General features: G+C 36.0%; 1 protein-coding gene across 4 annotated transcripts in view; it reads left to right on the top strand.

The window, feature by feature from the left end:
* Positions 1–13,413, top strand: part of LOC127861072 (uncharacterized) — an 81,658-nt gene that overhangs the window by 58,075 nt on the left and 10,170 nt on the right. For 2 of the 4 annotated variants that reach the window (XM_052399439.1, XM_052399438.1), the window contains exons 13-19: positions 406–514; positions 1,524–1,636; positions 2,141–2,254; positions 2,607–2,783; positions 8,941–8,993; positions 11,185–11,533; positions 12,367–12,422. In XM_052399439.1, the coding sequence (XP_052255399.1) occupies positions 406–514; positions 1,524–1,636; positions 2,141–2,254; positions 2,607–2,783; positions 8,941–8,993; positions 11,185–11,533; positions 12,367–12,422 (971 nt within the window). The remainder of the gene's footprint in view (positions 1–405; positions 515–1,523; positions 1,637–2,140; positions 2,255–2,606; positions 2,784–8,940; positions 8,994–11,184; positions 11,534–12,366; positions 12,423–13,413) is intronic. The other 2 variants (XM_052399440.1, XM_052399441.1) reach the window with 2 other exon arrangements.

The following is a 13,413-nucleotide window of genomic DNA, read 5'->3' as shown; positions in this document are numbered from 1 at the left end:
TTGGCATGCATGCATATCTCATGGAGCTGCACATTTTGAGTGGTGAAAGGCCAAATTCATTCTTCAAGGTCAAAGGTAAATAAAACAAAGTCCAAGGGAAGTAACAAGCTGTAAAGGGAGATCATTTGGCAGGTACGGATCATTTTCACAAGGGAAGTAATATTTTTTAAAGGGATATAATAAAAAAAAAATTAATTCAAAGCGGCGCAGTTGGGGGCATTGTGTTTCTGACAAATACATCTCTTGTTTCGGTCTGTTATTAAGAGAATGCTTGTTAACTGATACGAGAGTAAATGCTAAGTACTGGTTAGAAAGAATTGGTTGCTTCTTTTTTGACTTGTGTTAATTCAAATCATCTGTATCATTCATCTGGACTACGACGATGATCCGTATCACGGGAAGCAGGAGAAGCAGCAAGCACCTGATGATCTGGATCTGCCTGACGACCTTAACCTTGACAACGATGAGGACCAGGAAGGGAAGGACGAGGAGTTTGCTGTTGATGATGGCTCTGGTGAGTTTGTATTTACATGAGAGACACATAAATATGTATGAAAAAGTCACATTTATAAACTTAATATGATTATTATTACGATGAAAAAGTTTTCGCTAAGCCAACTTACCCTAGTTTTGTGTATGTTCTAACAGACATTGTGTTTTTTTATATCATTTTGGGAATAGGGCCAAGTCCATTTGGATTGGGAAAACTCGAGTTGTTTGGACTTAAATTGGGATATGTGGTGTTTTTTTTTGGCTAACAAATGTTTAAAAATGAGAATAAAAGAGATTTCAATATTATATTAACAATGGTTCAATTAGAGCTTGATGGGGGATGAACTAAGTGTTGAGAATTATTTTTTTTAGAAAATTCAATTGGGAATTTTAAGGTCCCATATGGGAAAAATGTATACCTTTTAAATTTGGGATGGGTCCTTCTACAGGCCCCAAATTTGAACAAAAAAGCACACTGTAATCCAAATATATTTTTGGTATTACAGGTTGAGTTGTTTATTTGTTTTGCTGTCAAAGATATTATTTGAAGCCTATGTTGTTAAGCTTGATTGAATTGAAAGCCTTTGGTTGGTATAAAGAGACACTTTAGTTTGTATTGAGGGAAGAACCTGTTCTTGGTGCCTAAGTATAAATAGATTTACTTATGTCAGTCTTTTCGTTGGAAGGTCAGTTGGTTAATAATGTTCAGTTATTTTATTTCCAACAATGTTTATTTGATTTTCACTCAATTTAATGAACATTGTTGGGGGGCATACAATCTATGTCAAGTGAATTATTACCTTCAATACCACAGGCATTGTTGAGCTCTGTGTGAAATTTGTCTGTAAGCTGTTGTGCTCTGTATTTTTTGTACACTCTTCATACATAAGCCATGTCCTGGGAAAACTTGGCATAATGCGTGTGAGTAAAGTGTCATGCCAGACTGCACAGGCTTATCTGGTACAACACTTAAAGCACTTGAATTCGGTCCAGTTTCCCAGAACGAGTCTCAGATACCTCCTACTTGCTAGTCATAACAGGTAAAGATGAGGAAGAGACACAGCCCCCACCAGCCGAGGAACCGGAAGACAATGTAGAGCATGAGATGAGGGAGGAGACAGCTGGTGATCAGGAACAGAAATATGTTAGTGTGATTGGATGAATTGAATGAATAAATTTAACTATTTTGTTAAGGCTTTCCTGTTAGCGCAGTGTTCGGTACACACGCTTCTCACTTAGGGGACCAGGGTTTGATCTCCAAGCCTGTAAGCATGTGAGTTTGGTTGGTGGTCACCATACCAAACAGATGAGATTTCCTCTGGGTTCTCTGGCTTCTTCCCGGAACTAACCAAGACCACACTAACATTGCAAATCTTTCAATAACAACTAAATAATTAGAAATTGCAGCTATAATTCAACATTTGAACCACAGTCCAGGTCCTAAAGTAATGCAGCCTCATGCAAGGAATTTAGCTTAAATAACTAATTTTAAACTTAACTAACATCGGTAGGCAACTTAACAAAATAATGCCCATGCAGTAATTGTAGCAACAATGAAGAAGTGAACATATCAAAATATTTCCTGTCGAGCTCATATGAATACTATTGACCAATTAAAAGTGAGGCATACTTACAACCTTGTGTCCAGGATGAAGACAGACCAGAGGGTGAGGAGGTTGACAACCCAACAGATGAACAGACAGACACAGACCCCAACAGAAACGAAGAGGAGGGAAAAGAGGAGCAAGGATTTACACCTCAGGTACACTTTCATTTTAGTTTTAAAGTATTGACTTAGATTTAATTGCGCAAAATTTGGGGTTTATGTTTAAGAACTCTTAGGTTAATTTCCTGGCTAGAATAAATTGTTTTACGCTGAATTTTCCGGGGTATGGAAAAAAAAATTGAAACCTCAACCTGTTAGGATTGAACTTATGACCTGCCAGCAAGACAGACACCATTAATTACAATTTCGTAATTGTTGTAGGCTGAGAAATGGATATACGACTGTCAGGTAAAAATAATAATTATATAACTTACATAGTACTTACAAAATGCTACTGTCATCTTATTGTTTTGTTAAAACTGGCAAGCAGATATTTATTTGAACGCAGGATAAGCCAACCATAGCAGATGAAAACCAAGATGCAGATGAGCAGGAGGAAACAGAGGACACTAACCAGGCTGTAGAGCATTATGGGAAGACATCGCATGACTCCAGTGACAATGTGGAACAGAGTGAGACAGCTCAGGATGCTGCAGGGGGAAAATCTGAAACGGACAATCAGGAGGTAATATTGAGTGAGATTTAGTATTGTATAATGGCTAATATTGAATGAGTCCTGATATTAAGGTAGCGCACCCATAATGGTTTTCCCCGATTTCTTTGAAGATTGAAGAGCTTATGTAAAGTTGCCATATCCGAATTGTTAAGGCGATAGACTCAATATCTTTTGGGATTTTCAAGTGCGAATTGAATCCTGCCGACAACGCATATTTTTTGCGATGCATTTTTATTTATTTTCTAACATAAGTTGATTTAATAAAGCATACTGGTCGTGTACATAATTCCAGCCACTTTTGGGACTATTTTAACAAAATCTTTTGTTTTAGGCAACTGGTTTAAACTAAACTTCACATATATAATCCTGGGTTCAAAACTCACCTAGCATGAAAATTTCAATAGAATTAGATCAGTTACTTTTATGAACAGAAATTAATGACATATAAACTATCAATTTTCGTAGGGCAATTGTACCTAAAAAATCGGCCACTTTTCAGTTTAATCTGCAGGTACAATTACAAAGCAATATCTTTAGACGAATGTCCTAATTTTAAGAGTATTAGTAAAGGTTTACACAAACAAAATTTTTGACTTGAAACTTAAAAAATATGCGACATTATTAAACCAGTTACTCCCCCTACCTATTTTAATAAATATTAACAGGCCTGCACGGTTAATGGGGAACTGCAAATTCATAAAAAATATTTATTTTTAATAGTTTTAATCAATTTTTACTAACATAGCTAAGAAAGTAAAAACATTTTGTTTAAAAAGTTGACTTTTTGTAGATTTTTAGTAAACGCTTATATTTTATTTTACAACATGTAAACTATTAATATTCAAATCAAGGGAGGTAATTTATATATTAAAAGTTTATATTTAGGTCCTGATTTTTTTGTTTTAAATATATGTTTTTATACGCCCGTCTATGACGGGACGTATTATGGTATACCCCGCGTCCGTCTGTCCGTCCGTCCGTCCGTCCGTCCGTCCGTCCGTCTGTTAATGTCGTACGCTACGTCAAATATCCTTTGACAGATTTTCTTCAAATTTTAACACAATCTTAATATTGATAAACCCTGATCCCCTTTCGTTTTTGACGGAATTCTGAATTGTCGTTCCAGAGTTATGGGACTTTGTTCGTCAAAATTTCGTGATTTCATTGAATGTCCTACTGTAGCTCAAATATCCTTCGATGGATTTTTTTCAAATTTCAACACAATCTTAATATTGATAAACCCTGATCCCCTTTCGTTTTTGACGGAATTCTGAATTGTCGTTCCAGAGTTATGGGACTTTGTTCGTCAAAATTTCGTGATTTCCATGCTCATGTACTTATAAAATAAACCATGTATTCAAATACAAATAAACTGAAGTAAAAAAATGATTCAAAGGGTTATTTATTACCTTACTACTTCATTGGCGAACGACGGGCGTATCATGCGCTCATGGCGCAGCTTTTATTATACAATTAATTGAAAATACCTTAATTAAAGTTTATCAGATAGAAATAATAATAATTTTATCAAATATATTTGTTTCTTATATGAATATAATTTTTGCAATGGATAATGACGTCACATTTCCCATGAGAGAAATATCTTGTGTTATATTTGAGACATTTTAATGCAAACGTTTACAGTCATATGCCTCTTTAATTTGCAAAATATTGAGATAAGGATTGGTTTTCAAGTTTATTGTTCTAAAAGTCATCAAAACATGTGTGTTGAGATCATGAAAATGATTAAACACAGGTGGCCGATTTTTTACGTACAGGCCGGAATTACGTACACGACCAGTATAAGCTACGTTTATTGTAAAATATGTATGCACATTTTTCAATTTTGAAAATTAAAACAACGTTATGGCTAAATTGGGTGATTCACTGCTGAAAATACGAATCATGCATGTTGCATTTTAATTTTTTTGCCCCCCTTCGAAGAAGAGGGGGTATATTTTTTTTCACATGTCGGTCGGTCCGTCGGTCGTTCCATCCACTGAATGGTTTCCGGATGATAACTCAAGAACACTTACGCATAGGATCATGAAACTTCATAGGTACATTGATCATGACTGGCAGATGACCCCTGTTGATTTTCAGGTCACTAGGTCAAAGGTCACGGTGACTAGAACCAGTAAAATGGTTTCCGGATGATAACTCAAGAACGCTTACGCCTAGGATCATGTAACTTCATAGGTACATTGATCATGACTTGCAGATGACCCCTATAGATTTGCAGGTCACTAGGTCAAAGGTCACGGTGACTTGACACAGAAAAATGGTTTCCGGATGATTACTCAAGAAGGCTTACGCCTAGGATCATGAAACTTCATAGGTACATTGATCATGACTCGCAGATGACCCCTGTTGATTTTCAGGTCACTAGGTCAAAGGTCAAGGTCATGGTGACTCGAACCAGTAAACTGGTTTCCGGATAACTCAAGAACGCTTTCGCCTAGGATCATGAAACTTCATAGGTACATTGATCATGACTAGCAGATGACCCCTATTGATTTTCAGGTCACTAGGTCAAAGGTCAAGGTCACGGTGACTCGAACCAGTAAAATGGTTTCCGGATGATAACTCAAGAAAGCTTACGCCTAGGATCATGAAACTTCATAGGTACATTGATCATGACTCGCAGATGACCCCTATTGATTTTCAGGTCACTAGGTCAAAGGTCAAGTTGACTCGAACCAGTAAAATGGTTTCCGGATGATAACTCAAGAATGCTTACACCTAGGACCATGAAACTTCATAGGTACATTGACCATGACTCGCAGATGACCCCTATTGATTTTCAGGTCACTAGATCAAAGGTCAAGGTCACAGGGACTTGACACAGTAAAATGGTTTCCGGATGATAACTCAAGAAAGCTTACGCCTAGGATCATGAAACTTCATAGGTACATTGATCATGACTCGCAGATGACCCCTATTGATTTTCAGGTCACTAGGTCAAAGGTCAAGGTTACAGTGACAAAAAACGTATTCACACAATGGCTGCCACTACAACTGACAGCCCATATGGGGGGCATGCATGTTTTACAAACAGCCCTTGTTATTTAAAAAAGTAAACGGTAAATCTGTCTATTTCTTGGTATTTTTGTGTATATTGTGTACCTATAAAAACTAAGTTCAAAATATTACTTAAATGATACTATTTTGAATTATATGACACTTTTGTTTTTAACAAACCCAATTTCTACTGGGCAGAAACCACTTCCATTTCATGGCGCTCTTCCATAAATAACAAGTTATAAAAAGTAAATGTCTGTAAAAGAATACTTATTTCATCTTGTTTAAACTTTAAACATTTTTACTGCATCTGTACTTGCATTCCCATATTTGGAAATCTGGATGAATTACGGAACTTTCATATACCCCAGGGGTGCAAATAAACTGGACAAAAGCCGAGTGTTGGCTGGTTTTGAAAAAATCAGTATAATTTTTTTTAAAGCACAGAAAGCCTTCCTAAAAATGTGCATGTAGTTCAGTGAAATGATGCTGATTAAGAAAATAATACATTAGATTATATTTGGAAAGGTGCCCATTATGGGTGCGCTACCTTAAGTGAGAGGTAATACTGTGTGTGAGGTAATGCTGTGTGAGAGGTACCGTAATTACTCTATGTTTTCGAACACTCTAAGTTTTCGGACACCCCTTTTTTTTAGCAAAAATAATTATTTTTCGTGACTCTTAATTTTCGGACACACGAGTTTTCGTCCATAATTAATGTCTCTAAGTTTTCGGACAATATATTTTACAGCGTTATTTTACCAAATTTCGGTCCTGTTTTCGATATCTAATGACACTTCGATCAAGGGGTTTTACAACCAGATTAACATCTTAAAGCATGGCAGGTGCATGCCTGAGGGCAACGGACCATTACATTTGCGTTATTGGGTAAATAACCTTGTAAGCTGGTATTAAACAATGGTTTCGCCTGATAGTAAAATAAGCGTTGTGACAATTACCATGGGTAGTGCCTATTAACAGTTCAATTATCTACCGAAATTGTACCAACCCTTCTCAGTAAAATAACTGTGACAAATACTAAGCGCTTCAACGTGTGATGCACCCTATTGCAAGTTTTACAAACAAAGGAAGGAGTTAGACAACAATAATCGGAAATGACAAAACAAAGAATTCATAGTTTGCTTTTTTAATGCGTTAATTACAGGTTCATACTAGCGAGTATCGGTACATCACATGCTCATCTTTGAACTTGGTGGTCAAAGTACAACCTTGCAGTAACTTTCTGTCAAATAAATAAAGCATTTAAAATTATTTAAAATGCAGTGCAAAAATATATAACTGTTATTTATACTATACGGCATGGTATTTTACAAGCGCGTGCTATTACCGGTAGTCGTTGAAACAATTGACGCTTTTTTCGGACACTTAAATTTTTGACTCTAAGTTTTTGGACACCTGTATTTTGTGAATATTTTTCGTATCTAAGTTTTCGGATAAGAAATTTTTTTATTATTTTTAAGTGTCCGAAAACATAGAGCAATTACGGTAATACTGTGTTAGAGTAATACTGTGTGACAGGTCATAGTGTGTTAAAGGTAAAGTTTTGTTACAGGTTATACTGTGTACGAAAACAACTGTATGTTATAATTTATGAGAGGTAATATTGTGTGAGAGGTATTACTGTGTGAGGGATGATAAAATATGAGAGGTAATATTGTGTGAGGGGTATTACTGCGTGAGAGATGATATTGTCTGAAAGGTAATAGTGTGTGAGAGGTATTACTGTGTGAGGGATGATAATATATGAGAGGTAATATTATGTGAGAATTATTTCTGTGTGAGGAATGATAAAATATGAGAGGAAATATTGTGTGAGAGGTATTACTGTGTGAGGAATGATAAAATATGAGAGGTGATATTATATGATAATTATTACTGTGTGAGGGATGATAATATATGAGAGGTAATATTATGTGAGAATTATTTCTGTGTGAGGGATGATAAAATATGAGAGCTGATATTGTATGAGAATTATTTCTGTGTGAGGAATGATAAAATAGGAGAGGTAATATTGTGTGAGAGGTATGTTTGAGAGATGATAATATATGAGGTAATATTGTGTGAGGGCTATCACTGTGTGAGGGGTGATATTGTCTGAAAGGTAAAAGTGTGTGAGTAGTAATGTTTTAGAGAGTGATTATTGTGAGAGAAAAAAAAAAAAGTTGGGTAATATCGTGTGAGAGATAATATTGTGTGAAGGATCATATTGTGTGAGAAATAAAACCGTCATTCTCAGGGCTAATAGTAAATAGAGGAAATGCTATGTGAGGAGAATACTGTATAAGCGGTAACACTTCATGGATGGCCATACTTTATAAGACTTGGTGAGAAAAATAGTACATGGCCATGTTTGAATCGTAGAAAGCAAGGAGGCCATAGTTTGTTTGTTTTTATGCCCCCAGATCGAACGATCGGGGGTATATTGTTTTTGCCTTGTCTGTCTGTCATTCTGTCCCAAAACTTGAACCTTGCATTTAAGTTTTGCAATAACTTTTGCAATATTGAAGATAGCAACTTGATACTTGGCATGCATGTGTATCTCATGAAGCTGCACATTTCGAGTGGTAAAAGGTCAAGGTCATCCTTCAAGGTCAAATGTCAAAAAATACAATCCAACGGAAGTAATAAGCTTTAAAAGGGAGATAATTTCTAAACCTGCCTAATGATACATTGAAATTTTATTTCAAAGCGGTGCAATAGGGGGCTTTGTGTTTCTGACAAACACATCTCTTGTTATTATTTAATTTTTGAAAGACCGTCCAACCATCCCACCCAAGCTTTTGCTATCAAACTTGAAATATAATCTTATTAGTTTGTTTTATGTCTTTACAAATGTTCAATAGATTGTGGAAAAGATTCCTGAACTCATCTACATGTATAATGTACCACTTCTTTAAAACATAAGCGATCAATATGTTTCAATTATGGTCCTCTTCCAGTTAGAATATGACTATATTACCTTGACCTTATTGCATATGAACAATTTCCCCATGATGGCTTATGTTATACTGCCAAGCACTCGAAAATTCGAGCGCGCTGTCTTCTGATTGCTCTTGTTTATCTATGCATTCGAGTAAACCATTTAAATCATGAATATTGAATAATATGACCAAATGCTTTTCAGGTTGCAATTACAGAGAAGAACTGTGTCTGCAATATTTGTAACTTAACCTTCAAGTATGTACAAAATTATATGAACCGTGCTCTGTGAAAAGTGGGTTTAATGCATGTGAGTCAAGTGTCGTCCCAAATTAGCCTGTGCAGTCTGCACAGGTTAACCAGCGATGAAACTTTCCGCTTTCATGATATTTTTTTTTATTTAAAGAAAGCCTCTTCTTAGCAAAAATCCAGTTTTGGCAGAAAGTGTCGTCCATGATTAGCCTGTGTTGACTGCACAGGCTAATCTGGGACGACACTTTATGCACATGCATTAAACCCCCTTTTCACAGAGTGTGGCTTAATTATTGAGTGTGTGAAGGTCAATCACCCAGTCAACGCTTACAACTGTTAAATTCTTTTCAAATTAATTGTGTTGAATTTTTCATTTAACCCTTTACCCCTTATAAACTCACTTTGATTGGTTTGTAGTCCCTTAGACAATCTAATTAAATTAAAAATTTCTTTACTAGAATCAAGTTTTAAAGACTTCATTTCCAACCTTAAGGTAATGATGACCAGCAAACAGCATACAACCTGAACAGACTGCGAGATACTTGCAGGCAGTTCTGCTTTTATGCTGGTTGCAAAAGCCATTGTCACTTTGCTTCTGATGGGGAAAGGGTTACATGTAATATAATTAATTTTGCAATATTTAATGGTAAATGAAATTACTTTGCTTTATTACATGAATTACAGTTGTTTAACTAAGAAACTCATTTGATATAGAAATTTAAAATAAAACATAAGCTTTCCATCCTTGCCCTTTTTAAGTGCATTTTGTAACTTTTGTGGTTAATCATTTTCTAAAACACTTTCTTTCCCATAAACTGTTCCTTTACCCAACTTTTAATTAAGAAATAATATATTTCTATCATGGTTTGTTGTCGAATAAACCACAGTAAGGAGTATAGATGCGTAGGAATTAAATCACGAGTGCAAAGCACGAGTGATTTGATAACACGCATCTATACAACTTACTGTGGGTTATTCCACAACAAACCATCATAGAAAAATATTATTTCGATTCTAACACGATTCTAATTGATTTGGTTCAAGTTTTAGGACGTGAACTATATTTTTCAATACCCTGCCCTTCTTAGTACAAAGTTCACTATTTAGTGACGTCATTGAATTGTACAAACATATGACGTCGTTTTCATTCATAAATATTTTGCAACTGACGTCACTTTCATTGAAAACAACAATCATAGAAACTTAATTACGTCACGTTTATTGATGCTACTGAAAAGCTGACATGCTATAAATGTTTTCTGAATTATGTTTCCTAACAAATAACATTCTTTGTATGCGTGGCTATGCCAATAATCACCAAATATACAATTAGTTGTTTCATTACACTTATATACATGCTACATTTATTACATTTCTTTTAGAGCGGGTTTAAGCACGTGCATTTTACTGCAATATTTTCTTTATTTATTCGGAACTATTTTCGAAACATTAAGCTCTGCCCATAAGTTATTGCAGAATAACCCACGCTTTATTTCCTTCTTTGTCTTTAGAAAACAGGTCACGTGCCGTGTTAGAATAAACTTTTTTACATAGCTTGGCTACATGTACTTCTACGTAACTGATAAAAATTTTGACTAAATACAGCTTAAATTTTAACACGACAACCGTGCTTATGGAGCTTAATGCATGTATGATAAATTCCAGATAAGCTTGATAAGTCTCATGGGCTAATTAGGGACAACATTGTCTGCTTTTATGGAATTGTTTGTTTAAAACAAACAAAAAATTAAGTATAGACGGAAAGTGTTGCATATGATTAGCCTGTGAAGACGACAGGCTAATCTGGAATCATACTTTATGCATATGCATTAAACCGAGTTTTTCCAGTGTGAGGCTCAAATTATTTCTATGGCCATTCTCGCTCTACTTTGAGGTGAGCAGTGGGTAATTTCAGGCATAACCAATTATTCTTAAATACATATCTAAGTGGTAAAGGGTTAAGTACTGGTAACCCACCATTCTCGCTCTGCTTTGAGGTGGGCAGTGGGCACTTTCAGGCATAACCAATTACTCTTAAAAAATCATGTAAACAAACAAAATTAAAAAAGAACGATAAAAATCACCGTTATAGGACATTTTATTCTCATTACAATCAAAACAACAGGAAATAAATGGCATTGACTGTATTTTTGTTCCTTTTAACAGCTTGGTTTTATTACTTGGAACTTTTTTTCAGCACTAAACAAAGTCTGGGCAACCACTACAGAGAACACTTTCCTTATAACATGCCCTACGTGTGTGACATCTGCGGGAAGGTATTCAGACGTGTCTCGAGCTTCAACGAACACAAGAAAAGGCACAGGGAAGCACAGCATAAATGTGCGCACTGCGCGAAATCCTTCCATCTTAAATCTGATCTGGCCCGGCATGAATTCATCCACACAAGAGTATCGAAACACCAGTGTGAGCTTTGCAAGAAGTCGTTTTGTCGAATTGATCACTTGCGAGAGCATATTATGAATCATCACAGCGATCCCAATACTGCAACAAAGAAGAATCAGCCTGCGCATGGAAAGAAGAAAGAGGTAACGGGTGTTTCTAGACAAGAAGCCAGTGAGGCAACTTCTATGATAGTGATGTTTAACCAGGAAGAGGTGATTGAGGAGGAAGTCTTTGATCTGCTGGCATTTTAACAGTTGAGTCTCGCTCTGGGAAAATGGGGCTTAATGAGTGCGTAAAGTGTTTACCCTAATTAGCCTGTGAAGTTCGCATAGGCTAATCAGGGACAACACTTAACACCTTAACTGGATTTTTGCTGTGAAGAGACTTACTCTTAACAAAATATACCATAAAAGCAGAAAGTGTTGTCCCTGGTTAGCCTGTGCTAATCTGGGTTGACACTTTATACTTACCAAGTTCCATAAAAAGTCTACTCTGACTTTCTGTTTGTCTAATGATTACTATACTCACTATGAAGATCGAAGGGGTATATTGGAGTGACTGTGTCAGTCATATATGTTTTGGTTTGTTATTTTAGTGCTAAATCTTTGCAAGCTTTAAATAATTTGACAGAAGAAATGTCTTTGGGAACACAGTTTATTTACTGCTTAATAAAATTATCTTGAGATTGTTGCCCTACAGCATAATGATTTTCTAGTTGTGTTTATATAAAATTAGTAATTAGAAAATGTCTCTTGGGCCGTATGAGCCAGAATATCCCCAAGAGCCACCCTGTTTGCAATAAAGATAAAGGTTTCATTGTCTTGTAAGACAGAGTAGCTCTTGGCGTAAGACCCATTTTTACCCTTATGTGACTAAGATATTTATGTTTTTCTTGAACAATGTATAAATCTATGCATAAGAGATAGCCATTTAAGTCATGAATATTGCATAATATTAATGACCAAATGCTTTTCAGGTTTCAATTGCAGAAGAGAAGAACTGGGTCTGCGATATTTGTAACTTAGCCTTCAAGTATGTACCAAATTATATGAACCGTGTTCTGTGAAAAATGCATGTGTGTAAAGTGTCGTCTCAGATTAGCCTGTGCTGTCCACACAGGTTAACCAGGGATGACATATTCAATTTTTATGATATTTTCTGTTTAAAGAAAGCCTATTCTTAGCAAAAAGCCAATTTCAATTCATTTGTTAAACTTACCAGTCATACTTTGTTTACATATAGGATACCGGTAATTACTTCCGTGTTTCGGTCAGACTCGCTCAAACGCTTGCTAATTTACGACATAAATACGGCAAACGTCTGCTTGATCACGATCGGCGTGAATACGCATACGCCAATCAGTTTTTCTTTTAGCGTGAAAACGGTCGGACGTGCTTTTTAGTCTTACAATTCGTTAGAATATTTGGACTTATTTTGTAAAGTTTAAAAGTGGTTTTTAGTATTGAACCATGGCGGAAGCATTGCTCCATGTGGTGGATGATTGTAATTCACAGGAACATGGCAATTCACACCTAAATCTACTTCGTCAGTTTCGAAAACACGTGCTTCTTCGAAACCGAATGTTCGTGATTTGGATAAGAAAATTTCGGATATGGAAGCAAGGTTTGATTCCAATGTTGAAAAAATTCTTCAGTCACTAGAAATTGCACATTTATCAGGGGGTTCGGCCTCGCTGAATAGTGCAAATAAACAGCCAACAGTGGGATCAGCCCAGCTGAGAGCCGTTTCCGGGGATACTGTTTCGGTGAGTAGACCCCGTCAATTGATAAGTTTGAATAATTGTATTGACAAAGACATCGTTTCTGATGATATTTTGTCCCTTCATCCTCGGGATCAAGAAAGACGAGATTTGCTCGGTCTTTGTGAGGAAAGCATCTCAGTTCATTCTGATATTTCTGTTTGTTCTACTGACAGTGGTCAGTTTAAACAGTATACAAACCCTGAAACACGAAACATGCTGTCAGAATTGTTTGGCTCTGAGCACTCAAAAAAGGAGGGGTGG

Source organism: Dreissena polymorpha, chromosome 15, assembly GCF_020536995.1.
Source record: "Dreissena polymorpha isolate Duluth1 chromosome 15, UMN_Dpol_1.0, whole genome shotgun sequence".
NCBI classification, from domain to species: Eukaryota; Metazoa; Mollusca; class Bivalvia; order Myida; family Dreissenidae; genus Dreissena; species Dreissena polymorpha.
The sequence above is the reverse complement of the archived record's forward strand: the minus strand, read 5'-3'. Positions and strand labels throughout refer to the sequence as shown.